Raw genomic sequence first — 18,229 nt, forward strand, 5'->3', positions numbered from 1 at the left:
TCCTAACTGCGGGGCTGCTAGGGAACCTTTGTTTCTTGGTGTCAGGCCTAACTGAAGATGGTGGTGAAGGGACGGAATCCGGGATCAGGAAAACTGAGCACAGTGGATTTTAAGTTGTGGGGAATAAAAGTGATTGTCTCCCCGAAAGCAGGTGTGTTGGCGTGAGTATGAAGTGGGTGTTAGCTCGCTTAGTTTCACTCTTGTCCTGTCCCCAGTACCCTCCCCTCTCCAAGCTTCTGATTTAGAAGCTGAGAGCTTAGGTCCTCGAGGATGGCAATGTTCTCTGGCCGTACCCAGAATCCCAAAAGCTTAGCGCGAGTTTCCTCTCTACAAACCTTTCCCACTGGGTAAAAGGATGGGAACAAACAAAAAGTGGTTCCTGTGCGTTGAAGGCCAGGGAGTTTGCCTTCGACAAGAGGAAGGTGTGCTTTGAAGTTACAGCTTCTGACGAGGAAAGAGACTTCCGTGGGCCTGTCTCCAACTCGCCCCAGTTTCCCCAGCCTCCGGGACTGACGCTTCCCTGCAAGCTATCAGCTTGAAGAATCTTTCTCTCTCTGGCCTCTAAAATGTGCTGCAGCCATCTCATTCCTCCAGCGGAGGGCTGAGATGACTAATGTGCCAAGGGTGGACACTGCTACGGAGACCCCAAACTTTATCCCCCTAAATTTAGGCGAAATTACAGACACCAGGATTGATTATCACAGCAGGACGCAGTCTCAAAAAAAAAAAAAAAAATCAGGCTAAAGGAAAAGAAAGTCGCAGGCGACTTGATCCAATTAGTAAATGCCTAATTGAATTAGTGTCACCTCCACCAGCCAATAGGAGGGTCTCCGGGCTGTGAGGCCGGGAAGCCCCTCCCTGGCCGCAAATATATAAAGCAGCTAGTGACAGCCCGTAAGTTTCCAAGTGGTCAACTTGACCGATGCTTTGGCAATTGCAAAAGGGCAAAAAGGCGCGGGCTAGTGGGTGGATGGGGACAAAGATCTAAGTCCCCTTCTTCCAGCGTGTGAGCCTGGGAGGAGGGTGGGGGTCCTGAGGAGCAAGAGGTGCGAGGAAGGAAAAGGAGAGGGCTTCTGGTTTAGTTTCCACCTCCTGCTTTCCAACTCACGGCGCTTTCCTTCCGGAAAGGACGCTGGATTCAGGGCGCGCCGGTACGCGCAGTAGCGGCCCGCGAGTCGGCAGGTGGGTAGCCCCGGCGAGGGAGGAAGGGGAAGTTACCTTCCCCTCGGAAGAGGGCGCTGGCTCCCCCATCCTGCCTTTATAATAAGGCCACGGGAGGAGAGGAAGCAGCCAGCTGCCGTCTGCGCTTTGCAAAGCATGCAGTTAGGGGAGCAGCTCTTGGTGAGCTCAGTGAACCTGCCTGGCGCGCACTTCTACCCGCTGGAGAGTGCGCGAGGCGGCAGCGGCGGGAGCGCTGGCCACCTCCCCGGCGCAGCCCTCTCTCCTCAGAAGTTGGACTTAGACAAAGCGTCCAAGAAGTTTTCCGGCAGTCTCTCCTGCGAGGCCGTGAGCGGGGAGCCCGCAGCCGCCAGCGCAGGGGCCCCCGCGGCCATGCTTAGTGACACCGACGCCGGGGACGCATTTGCCAGCGCTGCGGCAGTGGCCAAGCCGGGGCCCCCGGACGGCCGCAAGGGCTCCCCCTGCGGGGAGGAGGAGCTGCCCTCCGCCGCTGCAGCCGTCGCCGCCGCCGCCGCGGCTGCGGCCACTGCGCGCTACTCCATGGACAGCCTGAGCTCCGAGCGGTACTACCTCCAGTCCCCCGGGCCTCAGGGGTCGGAGCTGGCTGCGCCCTGCTCACTCTTCCCGTACCAGGCGGCGGCTGGGGCGCACCACGGACCTGTGTACCCGGCTCCTAACGGGGCGCGCTACCCCTACGGCTCCATGCTGCCCCCCGGCGGCTTCCCCGCGGCTGTGTGCCCACCCGGGAGGGCGCAGTTCGGCCCAGGAGCCGGTGCGGGCAGTGGCGCGGGCGGTAGCAGCGGCGGGGGCGGCGGCCCGGGCACCTATCAGTACAGCCAGGGGGCTCCGCTCTACGGGCCGTACCCTGGAGCCGCAGCGGCGGGATCTTGCGGAGGACTAGGGGGCCTGGGGGTTCCAGGTTCTGGCTTCCGTGCCCACGTCTACCTGTGCAACCGGCCTCTGTGGCTCAAATTCCATCGCCACCAAACTGAGATGATCATTACGAAACAGGGCAGGTGAGCGCAGCGTGGAGGGGCCTGTGGGTTGGGGGATAAAGGGTGAACGTGTGGTCCTGGGGAAGGTCCGGGATGAGGGAGCTGAACCCAGTCGTTCCGCGCGGTGCTTAGAGTGTTTGACCGCGCGCCATAAATCTCCGTAGACACCGCATCTCCAATGCGGTGTCCCTCTGTGTCAGTGCCCCGGCGGCTCTTGCAGGGTGCCAATGTTACTGCTGTACACCGCTTTTCCCTCCCATCATCCTCACCTGAACAGACCTGGAGGAGGCGGAAATGGAAATTAGGGCATGTCCACAAGCTGGATTCGTTAGATCCTCCTGCTCGGCGGTATGCTGGTGCATGCCTGCATGCCGGCAAGGAGCCACCGGTAGGGAAGGCTCAAGAGGTGGCCACCTGAGCGCAGTAGATGGGCTCCCGCAGTTTTAGGCGCCAGGGTCTCCACGGGGCGTCTCCGGGAGGTGGGCGTGAAGGCTAGAGCGCCGGCCTCGGAAGCTTGGTCCGAGTAGGTGGTTAGATCTGCCCTGGAGCCAGACTTGGCTCGGGTTCGGTGCGCGAGAAAGTTCTGATATACATCCAACTGCTAACACTGGCTACTTCTGCGGAAAGGGAGGGGTGGGTGCTGAGAGGGGCACTCAAAGGGGACTTTTAGCCTAAAGTTTTAATATGTGTTTAACAAGAATAACCTAATATTGTTCTCTGGTACTTTTCAAAATGGTGCATTTAAAAATTAGTAGTTTTTAACATTCTAGGAGAAAAATTTTAATGAGCGTCTGAAAGGGCCGAGAATATGAGCCTTCGGAAGCATGCGAATTTGGGATATACCGATGTTGGGGCAAGTTCTTTTTTTTTTTTTTTTAAAAGACACGTTCCAAGAGTTGCCAACTCAAAAATATTTTACATAGTTTCAGACCACTTGATCTACCAGCATTCTGTTCATTGCAAACTTCTAAATGTGCTCCGACCCTATCCCAGGTGTCTGGGGAACCCGCCGGGGCCTGGGCGCGTTCTAGGACATCTCAATTTAAGTCGATTTTTCTGGTTCTATTCCCTTGCACAGGCGCATGTTTCCTTTCTTGAGCTTCAACATTAACGGACTCAATCCCACTGCCCACTACAATGTGTTCGTAGAGGTGGTGCTGGCGGACCCCAACCACTGGCGCTTCCAAGGGGGCAAATGGGTGACCTGCGGCAAAGCCGACAATAACATGCAGGGTGAGCAGAGAAGAGGCTTGGGCCGGGGAGGAACAGGCGGGAAGAAATCGGAACCCTCGACTCAGACAACTCACATTTAAATGTAGCACTTTTTTTTTTCCTTCCATTCTGAGGCCTAGAGGTGTTAGTATGAGTTTCTTTGAGTACTTGTTTGACGGAGAGGAGAATTTGCTAAGTCAGATTTCTTGTCTGCCAATATATAGATATTTAGAACCTTTAACTAAGACATCACCCCTCCCCCTAATCCCTACGTTTAAGAAATTAGTAGTCATAAGCTCTCCAGGTGGGAAGGGCTCCTGGGATTCTAATGTTCACTTGAGAAAGCCTAGCCAAAGTTCAGTTCACCCATAAATGTCCAACTGTCGTCCATCGGATGTTGCCCTTACAGCTTTAGAAGGCCCCATATTGACCTTCAAGAGTCATCTCCTGTTAGCTCCGTTTCTAAATTCTGAAATGCCATTCAGGGGAGTCCCTAGTGCAAGAAAGGTTGGAAGCACAGGGGCCTGGGAGGGATATCGATGTAGTCCTGCTGGTCTCCACTGGCCTGTTTAAGCAACTTTTGCTGGGAGACCAGCTGTAAGTCTAGCTCTTATATCTTGCCCATAACTAAGAAACATCCCTCTGCTTTCCCCATTTGTAAACAGCCCTATATGCTTGGGTTTTGTGTTTTGTTTCATTTTCTCTTAGGCAACAAAATGTATGTTCACCCAGAGTCTCCTAATACTGGTTCCCACTGGATGAGACAGGAGATTTCATTCGGGAAATTAAAACTCACCAATAACAAAGGCGCAAATAACAACAACACCCAGGTAGAGTGACAGAGCAGGAGGGGGTATCTTCTGGTTGTGACTATAAGTCTTTTTTCTAATAAGAGTCCCTACTCTTTTCACTGTATTTATAATATTTGCATTTGTGACCTGTTTGCTCGCCTGTTTCTAACCTTTTTTGTTCTTTTGACCTTTCCCATCTTCACTTTCTTATTGGATTTCAATAACTGTGAGTTGACTATTAAGAACAGAAATACCGAAGTATTTTGGGAATTTAGGAAACCAAGAGGAAAGCATATCTATCAAAACCACATGCCCAGCTATGTTTTAAATTTCAAAAAAAGGGGAGGGCGCAATAATGAGACCTTTAAAATTGCAATAAACAAAGCTGTTAGGAGCATTTAGAAGTCCCATACCAAAATACATAGTTTGTCAAAATCTAATTTTGTTGAACCACTAAGAGACTTTTTAGATTTAGCAACTTTTTTTCTGTACTCTTTCCAGATGATAGTCTTACAATCCTTACACAAATACCAGCCCCGACTGCATATTGTTGAAGTTACAGAGGATGGTGTAGAGGACTTGAATGAACCCTCAAAGACCCAGACCTTTACCTTCTCAGAAACGCAATTCATTGCAGTGACTGCCTACCAAAACACCGATGTGAGTGCCCCAGACATCTCAAGAGTCTCTAAAGCTAAGGTCCAGCATGATAAAGCACTCAATGACTGTTTTTCTCCCCTATCTAGATAACTCAACTAAAGATTGATCATAACCCCTTTGCAAAAGGCTTCAGAGACAACTATGATTCGTAAGTGCAGCTTTTATCCACACTTGCATGATCATCTCTGAACAGGACATACATCAACAGGCACTTTGCTGATAATGTATTTTAGGAAGAGCTTTTACCTTTGGGATTTTTACATATTTTTATTTTTTCAAAATTTTTCCTTTACTAATCTTGCTTTAGAATTTTCTCAGAAGGGTTGTGTTAATTTCTGAAGAAATGTTAAGGACTTAAAAATGAAGAGTTTTTTTAGCATTTGTGTGAAGACTTGAAATTTTAAGAATCAGCATTTATATATATTTCATTTTTTTATCCTACCAAGAGCAGATATTATTACTCTCCCCCACCCCCACTTTTTTTTAACATAAGAAAAAACTGAAACTAAGAGGATGTAATTTCACAACACGAAACAGCAAGACCCTGCTCTTTTTAAAATCTGAGGTTTCTACCGCCACAGCCAGTGTTTTTTCCATCACATTGACAAAAGAGGTTTGATCTGAGTTTTTCATGTTCTAGGACTAGTAAAGGTAGATTTTCTATAGTTTAAATACGTGACGCCTAGGAGGAAACTTTTTCTTACATGGTGGGAAATTTTTCCCAATAAGCCAAGAGTCCAGCTAAAATGGGCCAGTGCATCTCCTGCCTCGGTTCTTTCAGCCCAACGGACCAGCACTTTCGGTACAGATAACCAACAAAAGCCTTTCTCATTTCTGGGAGGTGGTTTGTTTGGGGACAACATTAGGGTTTTTTTTTTTTAAGTGTTTCTCTTTATATTGTAGCATGTACACCGCTTCAGAAAATGACAGGTTAACTCCATCTCCCACGGATTCTCCTAGATCCCATCAGATTGTCCCTGGAGGTCGGTACGGCGTTCAATCCTTCTTCCCGGAGCCCTTTGTCAACACTTTACCTCAAGCCCGCTATTATAATGGCGAGAGAACCGTGCCACAGACCAACGGCCTCCTTTCACCCCAACAGAGCGAAGAGGTGGCCAATCCTCCCCAGCGGTGGCTTGTCACGCCTGTCCAGCAACCTGGGACCAACAAACTAGACATCGGTTCCTATGAATCTGAGTATACTTCTAGCACATTGCTCCCATATGGCATTAAATCCTTGCCCCTTCAGACATCCCATGCCCTGGGGTATTACCCCGACCCAACCTTTCCTGCAATGGCAGGGTGGGGAGGTCGAGGTTCTTACCAGAGGAAGATGGCAGCTGGACTACCATGGACCTCCAGAACAAGCCCCACTGTGTTCTCTGAAGATCAGCTCTCCAAGGAGAAAGTGAAAGAGGAAATTGGCTCTTCTTGGATAGAGACACCCCCTTCCATCAAATCTCTAGATTCCAATGATTCAGGAGTATACACCAGTGCTTGTAAGCGAAGGCGGCTGTCTCCTAGCAACTCCAGTAATGAAAATTCACCCTCCATAAAGTGTGAGGACATTAATGCTGAAGAGTATAGTAAAGACACCTCAAAAGGCATGGGAGGGTATTATGCTTTTTACACAACTCCCTAAAGATTTATTTTAACCTCAAAGATTAGCTAACTTTTTGCAGATGGACTTGGTGGTGTTTTTTGTTGTCTTCTTTGCCTAGGTTGCCAAAAAGATGTTTGCCTTCCACCTTAATGCATCCTGTTTTGTGCAATTCTCTAAAAGAAGGTGCCAAAGCTTTTTGATTGCTGCAGGTAACTGAAACAGACCTAGCATTTTTTAAAAATAAGATTAATGGAAGACTTTAAGGTATTTTAAAATTCGAAGGGTATCCAAGGTTCTGTATTTATTTATTGGAGAGACACTAACCATTCAAAGAAGCAGGCTGTGAACATTGAGTGCCCAGTGCTATCAAATGCGTTAAAACCTTTGATTCTCATTTCTATTTGTAAATTCTTAAGCAAATAGAAGCCGAGTGTTAAGGTGTTTTGCTTCTGAAAGAGGACTGGGCCTTCAGTTTCAGCAGGAGACGTTTTGCTGTTACATTCTGCCAGGGGCAAAAGATATTAGGCCCAGGAGTCAAGAAAAGCTTTTGTGAAAGTGATAGTTTCACCTGACTTTGATTCCTTAACCCCCGGCTTTTGGAACAAGCCATGTTTGCCCTAGTCCAGGATTGCCTCACTTGAGACTTGCCAGGCCTCTGCTGTGTGCTGGGGTGGTCAGTAGGACTCAGGAGAGAGCAAGGGAAGGAGTCACCAAAAAAAAAAAAAAGAGAATTTAAAAGTGTACAGTTGTGTGTTTAGATACACTGTAGAATAATGTGGTATATATTGTATAAATAGTCTACATAGGTGTCTGGGATAATGTAAAACTGGTGCTTTGGCTTTGTAAAGAATTTGCAAATCACTTAACAGCTGCAGGGGCAAGGGGAGAGTTTCATCGTCCCCGCGATATTTGGGAATATTCTGTTTACTTCTTAGATAGTTAAGAATGTATTCAGCTACTCTGTACTAACTTGAATCGTGTTTAAGGAAAACTTCTATTTCATCCTCTTCTTGCGCCATCCCCTCTCCCTAACTTGGTAATGTGCAGAAACTAAAACCTGATACCACAGCTCCTATAGGCTTTTTAGAAATCTTGGATTTTTATGTACAGTCTTAGTCATTTTTAATAAATGTGGTTCAATAAGGGAACAGGCATAGCTCTGTCTTCTGTGCTGTTGGGGTTTTCATCTTTGCTTAAAGATCTCATTTTGCTTCCTCCTCCATCGTTTTCAGCTTTAACAGTGCCTCACCCATCCCCTGCCTCCACGGAAGGCTCTAGAATCTCTAACTGGATACTGTAGTCATGTAGGGGGTGGGGATGTTTTGTTTATCTTCTTTTTTCCTTGAAAGGGAATGGGGCTATTTCCTTACCCCACTGGGAAGTCTGGACAATGGGTGTTGGCGGGGCGGGGGAGGGGGACGGGGGGGCGAGGGAGGGAGTATTGCTGCCGATTGCCCACATCAGACTTAACCAAGCCTCGAAAACCTCCGCTTCTGGTTCTTGGAGACCAGGCTCTGTCAGGGCACCTGGCCACTAAGTTCTCTAGGCTTTTTTCTAGGCTTACTTGGGGCCACCCATCCTTAGGCCCACGTAGGCTCCCTGGGAACCCCCGTGGCCCTTTGAGAGCCCACCAGTTCCGGGTCCCTGGGGCGCGGCGGCGCGGGGGGCTGCACACAGCTCAGCTTCTGCGCCCACCTGCGGCTTTCTTCTGAACCGAGACACTGCGCACCCGCCGCCGGCGGCTGCGGGCCTCGGTAGCTGCAGTCAAACTCCGCCCGGACTCGGTCTGAGGCGCAGGCTGGCGACGGGCGTGGCACTTACAAAGGAGGATTCCAGTCGTTCCGTGCACTGCCGCTCTGCAAACAGTGACCTTGGAGCAGTTCACCTTGCGCTTAGTTCCGTTTATTTGGCCCACGCTCCACGGAAAGGCGAAGGACAGCCCATCCCCTGGCTGAACCCTGGGCGGTCCAAAGAGTGGGGTGGAGGGTCCCCTTTGTCCCCCCAGCCAGACGTCCCGCCAGGCTTATCTGCAGACGTCTTCAGGCCCAGATTGCAAACCTTTCCAGCCCCCTCCTGGACTCTCCCGGGGTAAAGGTCTGGCTGGGAGGGTCATTCTGCTAACTGTGTAGCGCGGAAATGCAGCTGCTAAGAGGATTAGCTGCTGGGAGGCGAGCAATCAGCCGGGACCTCCTCCCCTTCTGTGCCCAATTAAGGCCGCCAGGACCTTGTACCTCGACTGTCCTGTCTCCCTTCCCCTCCATCCCTCTAGGGCCCGAGTTCTTCCCGCGCCACCCGTCACCTTGGGGGCTCGAACTCCTGCTCCGCGTTTCCGAACGGCCTGCTCAAAACACTTTGGCAAAGGTGCCCCGAATTTTACCGGGGAGCCAGGGACAAAAGCGTTGAAGATGTGCTTTTTAATATATATGTATTGTGGATGACTGATTTAGATTCCTGAAGGGAGACTCATAGCCCGTCTATCCTGGTCAGCGCCTTCCCCACACCCCCAACAGCCCCCTTACATCTGCATCCGACCACCGAATATTGGGAGATGCGATGGAATTTCGAAAACAGTGCTCTCCTATTTCTGCCCTCTAGAAAGCCCCAAAGTGCTAATCACTGCCGGGATAAAGCAGATTCTGGCCCTAGTCTATTTCGGGTCCTGTATATTTTTGCATCGTACAGTAAAAAGAACCTGGTGCTTGTGAAAAGTCCCTCACAGTGTTTAATAGAAACGTAAGTGGCTGAGTGGCCCCAATTAACACCTTGTGATAAGGCATTCCTAAGATGGAGTGTCAGACACCAAATTGTGAAGAGATGTATCTAATTAATCCTCCTAGGATGACACCGATAAACAAGGCTCTATTTAAATAAAGATCAAGGGCTCGGCGCCCGGTTTGTTTACATTCTCCGCCAGGGTCCCTTCGTATGCACCGGTGCAGGCGGTGTTCCCTGCGCTGGGAGGAGATACTGGCTCGGGGGTCTGCTGGCTCGTCCTGGTTCACATCTCCGTTCTTGCCCCAAACAAACAAAAAACCACAATGAAATCAATAAATTGCAATGAAACAGGAAAAAGCAGTGCAAAGAGGACCTGAATAGGAGTTGGAAATACTGTTATTTGTCATTTTCCACTGGTGTTCTTTCCATCGCCACTTTTTGGTTGTTGGTTTGCGAGGGAAAAAAGGAAGAACTGGGGAAAGCAGCCCACATGGAGCCTCTAGAATTCTTTTCTGCTCTGGGGAGAATTCGGAGCAGGACCTTCCTCTGGTCCCCACCCCGCCCCGGCACGAGTTCGCTCTGGGTGGTTCCAGAATTCCTCCTCCTGGGTATAGAAGCTGGGAATTGTTGGGATGTAGAGTAGCTATCCTAGGGGTGGAGTGGGGAGCCGCAGACGTCTGGAAGGGAAACTGGGAAAGGCGGGAAGAGTCAGAAAGAACTTGGGGAGGAGGGGAAGCGGCAGATTAGCGCGCCATATTTTCAGCCCATGTTTGGGCCCGGATTTGGAGCCGGTTTCAAGTCTGCAGCAACGTATCTTCCAAACCCTCAATGGAGAGTTTCGAGGCTCCAAATCTGTTTTTGGTCCCGGTTTCCCTTTTTACAGCCGTCTTTGATTCGCTTTAAACCTAGGTGAAAGCAGACTCACGGTCTTGCCTCTCCTCTGCAGTCTCTTCTTTCCGAATTAAACCTGCGTAGGGGGAGGAACGTAATTTTTTAAATCTCTGCGGGTGTCATGGAAACGCTCTGGAATAAAAACTTGCCCGCATTCCCTTTGATTTTTATCGACATTCAGCTACCAGTGGGAACAAAAATTAAAATCTTTCCTTTCCCATTCGCCTGGACACTGTGTCGCTTCTCTTTCCTGCTCGCGCCGCGGTGTCCTCTACCCGGCTACACAGCGACTCCAAAAGTTTAGCTTTCACCCCGCGGAGATTTCGAAAGCTCTGGGAGGCTCTTTTTAAAAGAGAATTTGGAAAAATCTGTTGCTGAGCACGATTGAGTCCCACTCTATAAAATACCCATCACCCCGCCGTCATTCCTCAAGTTTACGCTTTCAAACATGAGAACCCCGAAGGTCCAGCCCGGCAGTAAGCCAATCCCAGGACCCGGTCCACCGGTGCGTGTCTTGAAAAGAATGTCGGAGGTCAGATTCCCTCCTACCGCTTAGAGGCCCCGGCTCAGCGCACACATTTGGGGTTCGCGGGGCTTCCCGCGCGCCCGAAATCGACCTGCGCTGGATTTTCTTCCGGGCGCAGGAGCTAAGCGATTCTTGGACAGTCTGAAGTTACAGGCGCCTTTTTTTCCTCCCCCCTCGCCCCCAACAAGACGATGGGACTCTGGCCTTGCTGGTCATCGAATTTCTCCTTATTACGGCTTAAATGAAAAAGAAAACACGAGGCGTGGGCAAGTGCGCACACACACATCCACCCCCTTCTTCAACCCTGGGAGCCCTCTGTGTGTCGCCGAGGGCACGTATGGAGTTCGCCAAGGGAAGGATTCAGCTGCCCAAATGCTAACCAGGCCCTCAGCAATGGTCCCTAAAGTGCCCCCGTGTCACATGGATCTCTGACCGCCGCCGAAGCAATGCATTATTTCAGGCAGCATTCCCCTCCCACCAAATACACATACAGACACGAGTTTAACTTTCCCCTGCCTCCTTGAAAAGCTCCGAACCCCTTCCTATAAGCCCTTGTGGGGACAGCAGGGCTTGCACAGTGACTTTTGTAACTTTAAGTTCTACCCAGGTTTCCCCACACAGTTGGAGTGGAGGAGGACCCCACGCCTCGACCTTGGCCTGCAGGTCCCGCAGCAGAGTTTCCGCGCGGGTCTGCAGGCTCCTCTCTCTTCTGGGCCGCGGGCAGCCTTCGCCATCTGGTGGCCATGGAGAGTAAGGATCTCCCCAGCCGAAGAGGGTTCCTCCACTCTTAAAAGCTGCTGCTTTGTCAGGTCCTGAACGGTTCTGTCAGAAAAAAAAAAAGGAACCCAATTACCCGATCTCACTGCAACCTCCGCCTCCCAGGTTCAAGTGATTCTCCTACCTCAGCCTCCCGGGTAGCTGGGACTACAGGCGTGCGCCACCACATCTGGCTGATTTTTGTATTTTTAGTAGAGGCTGGGTTTCACCATGTTGGCCAGGCTGGTCTCCAACTCCTGACCTCAGGTGATCCACCAGTCTCGGCTTCCCAAAGTGCTGGGATTACAGGCGTGAGCCACTGAGCCCCACACTCCTACGCTTCTTTAAAAGTTTTTTAGTGTAGGGGAAGGAGCCTGGAATTTGGAGTTCTGTGACTTAAGTTCTAGTCCGCCACCCCTTACAGCGACATTGTCTTTAGCTTCACTGAACTTCATTTCCTCATCTGTGAAGTAGGGATTCCAACAGCACCTATCCCTGCAAGCAGTACCGAGAAGGAAGAAATGAGATTATAAATTTAACTGCTTTATAAACTGTTGAGTAGTTCCGAATATTAGTAGGTATCACTAATTACTAATTTTATAACATATATGATCGTAAACTTAGATGCATTAGCATATAAGTATATAGCATTTGCTATAAGTATATAGCCTTCTGTTGACTAGCACTTCTTCCTAAATCAGCCATCATTCCTTGAGTCACTGAATTGGAGAGCTGGGAGGCACCTTAGAGACTGCTCTAGTTCTATAAACCCCACTATAGAGAGGCAAGAACCAAGTCTCACTATGGTTTTATGGTTTGCCAAGCCCCTTGAGGAACTTATTAGTTTGTCAGTGTATCATGGGTTAGACCCTATACTTTGGACATACAATATTTCAGAGGCTTGGGAAAGATGTTTAGTCACGAAAACATTAAATTTGAAAGCATAGTTTTTATTATTGTTTATGTTTTTCAGAGGATAAACAATATTTGAAATCCCAAAGTATCCATGATTAATTTTTCTTCTTTTTCTTCTTCCTCTTCTTTTTTTTTTTGAGACAGGGTTTCACTTTATCACCCAGGCACAATCATAGCTCACTGCAGCCTCAAAATCCTAGGTTCAAGCAATCCTTCTACCAGAGCCTCTTGAGTAGCTAGAACTACAGTTGCACACCACTATGCCTGGCTAATTAAAAACAGTTTTTTTGTAGAGATGGATTCTCACTATGTTGCCCAGGCTGATCTTGCAATTCAGGGCTCAAAATCCTCCCACTTCAGCCTCCCAAAGCACTGAGATAATAGGCATGAGCCACCACAGATATCTGTTTAAAGCAAAAATAATAAGATATTCTAGGTTTTTTTCTTTTAAAAAACCTTTCGTTACTTTTGTTTTTATTTGTTTTTTTCTAGCAGCCCTCATCCAATTATGTGGTGTTTATAACATACATGGAAGTAAAATATATGATAACTGAAAGAGGCCAGGCAAGGATCAGACTACACCGGTCGCGGTCAAGAGATCTTTATTGGAGGTATCGAGCGGAGAAGGAAGAGAAGAGAAGAGAGAGAGAGAGCTGCTGGTGTGCTGGGTTTTATATCCCTTGGGCCTACGTGGGGCGGGCCCAAGGGAAGGCGGAAGATGCTTCTTTCTGATTGGCCCTCCTTTGGCGGGTTCAGACAGTGCCCTGTCAAGGAGGGGAGAAGAACCTGGAACCCGCGCCATTAAGGTACCCCTGTTGCCTAACATTCCTCCCTTTTTTGTTTTTTAAGAAGTGGGGAAATGGGTGTTGTAGTTCGTCTGGCTACTTCCTGCTGAACAGGGGCGTTGTGGGGGAGGGGTATGGGAGGACTGTGAGGGTTGTGGACAGGGCACAGTAGGAGTATAAGGCCAAGTAGTAGGGCGCTATATATGAACACCTCCTCGGGTGTGAAGTCTACGGATGTTCCTTGTAGGTATAGGTCATCCAAAGCCGTGAGCCAGCCAAGGGGCAGGGAGGGGTCTGCAATGAACCAGCTGTCCGTTCGGATGTCATCTAGGAACTGGTGAAACTGAGACATTGGGCGTTGGACCTAGGTTTAGCCCAGAAGAGAAAGAGAATGATAGTTATTTAGGGTGTTTGGCAGACTCGACCCTGGAAATGACTGGATGAGGGATGTTGGATGAGGGGTTGTTATGGTAGATCTTATCTCACTGGTGTCAGCTGACTGGCGTATTGGTCGTTGATGTATTAGAAGGGTGTGAGGCCGTCTCTGGAGTCCTCTGCATCTTCACAGGTTGCTAAAAGTTGGTAATTTCTGAGGAGAAGCTGGTTAAAGGTTTGGTTAGAGATGGAAACGGTGAAGTTAGTAGTGGGGGCAGAGGAGTTATTGGCAGGCATTGACTCGGATAAGGGGACGGCAGCAAGAGGGGGCTTTGACTGTGAAAAGGTAATAGGGCTGTGAAGGGGGTTCGCTGGTGGAGGAAGGTGAAAAGATGTGAGAGGCGGTAAGAGGAGGTCTGTTAAGGTTTGCACATAGAAGTGGAAGTTGAGAGGAGAAGTAGTGTATGGAGATGGTGTTGAGTGTGCGGGTGATGGTTAGGGTTTGTGCTGGGTAGGACCAGGCATTGCTTGGGTATAAACCTCCTGTGGCTGACTGGCCCCAAATGGAACTGGATGGGTTGGAGATGTGAATGGCCCGGGACGAGGCATTGTTTTTGGTGGTGTAGCATATGAAGGGGGTTTCTGTGTTCTCCTGTTGGTAGTGTAGGTTTCTTTCACGGTGAACAGGGAGTAGGATTGTGGGGAGAGTCTATGTTTCTGGAATGGGGGGAAGAGAAGGTGTTTTAGAGATGCGGATTTTGAGTGGGCTGTTTGGCACAGGTGTGCAAGTATATATTGTAGGATGGTGTGGACCCGGTGGGCTTCTTGTCTGATCCAGGTTGGTGGCCAGCTTTAACCTGGAAATATGAAGCCAGGGGGTTAGTTGTCCTGGAGATTCCTGGAGTCTAGCGGCAGTGGGAGTGCATAGTACGATTTGGAGGGGTCCTGTCCATTTTGGGACCAGAGTTATTGAATTGGTGTGTCCGGGTGGTGAATAAAATACCCAGCCACTGGGCGTGAGGGGGAAGGTAGTCTGTATGTTATTAGTGTCTGGTTGGAGGCCTTCCTGACTTTTCCAAAGCTCATAATGGATGAAGGACAAGAGGGGATAATTAATGTGTGATGGGATCAGTGGGGAGGTGGGATTAATGCCAGGAGGAAGTGCTGGACGACCATACATGAACTCGAAGCCTGAATAAGGCTGTGGGGAGTAATTTCACCCATTCTAGATGCAGTTCTAAGGATAGCTTGGTGAGGGTCTCTTTGAGTGTGCAGTTGGTCCGCTCGACCTTTCCGGAAGATTGTGGGTGATAGGGAATGTGGAAATGCCATGGGATATTGAGGGTGGCTGCAACGTTTTGGGAGATCTGGGATGTGAATTCAGGGCCATTATCAGTCTGGAGGGATGTGGGGACCCCGAATCTTGGAATGATTTCTGACAGAAGGGTTGAGGCAATGGTACTTGCCTTTTTATTGGTGGTCAGGAAGGCTTCAACCCATCCGGAGAAGGTGTCAACTAGGACTAAGAGGTATTTAAATTTTTTTACAGAGGGCATGTGGTTAAAGCCAAGCTGCCAATCACCGCCTGGAATGTGTCCTCCGGCCTGATGGGTTGGGACGGGTCTTGGCTTTAGTGGAGTTTGTGGATTGGTTCGTTGACAGATGAAGCAGGTGGATGTAAGCTGCATAAGGAATTGCAAGTCAGAGGAGTCCAGAGTGAAGAAGGAGTCGAGGAAGGTTTTAAATGTCAGAGGATTTGTATGGAAGATAGAATGAAGGTATGAGAAGAGGGCGTGTTTGGAGAGATTTGATTTTGTTAGTGATGATTGTGTGAGTCGCGTTGGGTTTGATGGTTGGTGTAGGGCTAACATTACAGAGGGGGTTAAGGTTGACAAAGCTGCCTGCTTGGCTTCTTGATCTGCTTGTTGTTGCCTTGCGTTACTGGGGACGAGTCAATTTGGTGTGACTTACAGTGTGTGATGCCTATTTTAGAGGGAAGTAGGGAGGCTTAAGGAGACGAGTGATGAGGGTGGCATTAGTGATAGATGTTCCTTTTGTTGTTAGGAGCCCCCTTTCTTTCCAAATTGCTGAATGAGGGAGAAGGATGTGGAAAACATATTTGGAGTCTGTATATAGTGTGAGTGAGGTGTCTGCCGCTAACTTGAAAGCGCAGGTGACTGCAATGAGTTCTGCCTGTTGATTAATGGTATTTGGTGGTAAGGACTTTGCCTCTGTGGTTTGGGTTAGAGAGACTATGGCATATCCTGCAAGGCGCTGCCCTTGTAATGTGAAAGAGCTGCTATCTGTGAACCAGGTGTGGTCAGGACTGTCTAGGGGTCCTTCAGTTATATGAGTTGGACAAGGGAGGAGGGATTCTAGGATCTCAATGCAGTCGTGTTGAGGAGGGTGGTGATTGATTGGTAGGAGAGTGGCAGGATTGAGGGGAGCACATGGCTGGAAGGAAATAGTTGGGTCATGAAGGAAAGAGACTAAAAGTGAAAGTATGCAACAAGGAGGAAGGGTTTGTAGACTCTTATATGTGAGGAGATCTTTAAGTTGGTGTGGAGAGGCAATAACAATGCTTGCCCCAAAGGTGAGTTTTTTTGATTCTAAGAGTAGGAGGTAGGCAGCTGCTAGGGCCCGGAGGCAGGGGGCCCACCCACACACTGTGGGGTCTAGCTGTTTTGACAAGTATGCAATGGCGGCAAATGTGGGTCCTTGCATTTGACCTAGGACTCTCAGGGCTAGGCCATTGTGTTCATGTACATATAGGGTGAAGGGTTTTTGGAGATTTGGGAGATGTAAGGCTGGAGCCTTTAGAAGGGCCTGTTGGAGGGCTTGAAAATGTTGGGTAACAGTAGTATCTAGGGGCTCAGATGGAGCTCCATGGGACAGCTCATAAAGTGGTTTTGCTAGGAAAGAGTAGTTGGGAATCCATGTTCTGAAGTACCCTGCAAGCCCTAGAAATGAGAGAAGTTCTTGCTTAGTTTTGGGGACCGGGAGACTCCGGATGAAGCACTTCCGGTCTAGGGTGATGGCCTTGGAGTTGTGGGAAAGGAGGACTCCTAGATAGGTCACCTGCATGGAGGAAAGTTGGACCTTAAGGGGGGATACCCAGTATCCTTTGTCTGTGAGGAAATTGAGAAGGGAAGTAGTGTCAGCCTGGGAGACGGCTAGAGAAGGACTGCACAAAAGGAGATCATCTACATAATGCAGGAGGACGGATTGGGGAAGTCTCAGTGTTTTTAGGTCTGAAGCTAGGGTTTGGCCAAAAATGTGAGGGCTATCTCTGAACCCTTGGGGAAGAAAGGTCCATGTCAGTTGTTGTGATTGTTTGGTGTCTGGGTCAGTCCAGGTGAAAGCTGAGAGATCTTGTGATTGGTGGGAGAGAGGAATGGTGAAGAAAGCATCCTTGAGATTGACCACTGAGAAGTGTGTGGCACTTGGAGGAATTGAGGACAAGAGAGTATAGGGGTTAGGGACTAGGGGGTGAATGGGTTTAACAGCTTCATTAATGAGCCTGAGGTCCTGAATGAGGTGGAATGTGCCATTGGATTTTTTTACTGCAAGAATGGGGGTGTTGAATGGCGAGTGGGTTGGTCTAAGGAACCCCTTTCTGAGGAGATCGGAGATAACTGGTTGTAATCCCCTCAGACTAGAGGTGGGGAGAGGATATTGGGATTGGCTGGGAAAGTGATGTGGATTTTTGAGGGAGATTTGTATGGGGGTGCATAGTGCTAACGAAGGGGTGGTAGTATCCCAAACTACAGGATTGACGCCTGTTGAGAGCAAAGGCTGAGGAGGAGCAGGAGCCTGGTATATGGAATCAGCAACTAGGGCAATGAGTGAGGTAGATTTTGGGGGGGTGGCTGGATTAAAGGTGATATAGGTTTTGAATTTTGAGAGGATATCACTTCCTAATAGGGGGAGAGGGCATTGAGGCATGACTAGGAACCGATGAGAGAACATGTGACCGGAGAAGGTGCAGGAGAGGGGAGGGTTGGCTCTTGGACGTATGGTTTGGCCTCCAACCCCGACTATAGGAGATCCAAAAGGGGAAGTGGTGCCCCAGAATTCCCTTAAAACCGAGAAGGTAGCTCTGGTGTCAAGGAGAAATGTGATAGAGCGTCTGTCTACTGTTAACAAGACCCTGGGCTCCTGAGTGGTGATGATCTGTGTCGGGAGAGGAGGCCCAAGGCCCCGTCAATCTTCAATGGCCAGACCTAGGAGGTCAAGTGTAGAGCTGGAGGCTGGCCCGTCTCCCCTTCGGGGACCGGGGCAGTCTACGACCTAGTGGCCAGACAGGTGGCATTTGGGGCATGGCTTGTTGGGGGGCCTGGGATTTGGGCACTGCCAGGCCCAATGTCCCTCCTTTCCACATTTAAAGCAGGGCCCAGGGGGCTCGTGTATGGGCTGATGGCCAGACGACGCCTTGTGGCTGTGTGATTTTATTATGGGCTGAGAAGGGGCCTGGAGGGCCTGTGCTAATAATTGGTATTTTTGTTTTCTTGCCTTCTTGTCCTGGTTATGATAGACCTTGAACGCCATTGCTAGTATCTTGGATTGGGGAGTAAAGGGGCCTCTGTCTAGCTTTTTAAATTTGGCTCTAATGTCTGGGAAGCTTTGCGCGAAAAAATGGGACATGAGAAGCTGCCTGCCATCGGGGGCCTCAGGGTCTATGTTGGTATATTGTTGGAGTGCCTGTGTAAGGCGGTCAAGAAAGGTGGATGGGTTTTCATGTTTTTCTTGTACGACTTGGTGGAGTTTTTCAAAATTGACTGCCTTTTGGGCTGCTTTACTCAGCCCGGTTATTAAGCAGGTGGCAA

General features: G+C 49.3%; 1 protein-coding gene across 2 annotated transcripts; it reads left to right on the top strand.

Moving 5' to 3' along the window:
* Positions 1 to 1,281: 1,281 nt before the first annotated feature.
* EOMES (eomesodermin) lies at positions 1,282 to 7,171 on the top strand. Of its 2 annotated transcripts, none has more exons than XM_032162256.2 (6): positions 1,282 to 2,195; positions 3,253 to 3,407; positions 4,095 to 4,216; positions 4,679 to 4,837; positions 4,924 to 4,985; positions 5,741 to 7,171. In XM_032162256.2, exons 1-6 carry the CDS (start codon positions 1,318 to 1,320, stop codon positions 6,477 to 6,479), a joined length of 2,115 nt encoding a protein of 704 aa, XP_032018147.1. In that variant the 5' UTR covers positions 1,282 to 1,317; the 3' UTR covers positions 6,480 to 7,171. The 2 variants fall into 2 exon arrangements, with proteins under 2 accessions (XP_032018147.1, XP_032018148.1); XM_032162257.2 differs by having other exon boundaries at positions 5,798 to 7,171.
* Positions 7,172 to 18,229: the final 11,058 nt, after the last annotated feature.

This window comes from Hylobates moloch, unplaced genomic scaffold (assembly GCF_009828535.3).
Source record: "Hylobates moloch isolate HMO894 unplaced genomic scaffold, HMol_V3 SCAFFOLD_8, whole genome shotgun sequence".
NCBI lineage: Eukaryota > Metazoa > Chordata > Mammalia > Primates > Hylobatidae > Hylobates > Hylobates moloch.

Coding starts and splice junctions, on each gene's coding strand:
- EOMES (XM_032162256.2), top strand. CDS start 1,318: ATGCAGTTAGGGGAGCAGCTCTTGGTGAGCTCAGTGAACCTGCCTGGC. Junction 2,196..3,252: donor ATCATTACGAAACAGGGCAG/GTGAGCGCAGCG, acceptor TCCCTTGCACAG/GCGCATGTTTCCTTTCTTGA. Junction 4,838..4,923: donor CTGCCTACCAAAACACCGAT/GTGAGTGCCCCA, acceptor TCCCCTATCTAG/ATAACTCAACTAAAGATTGA.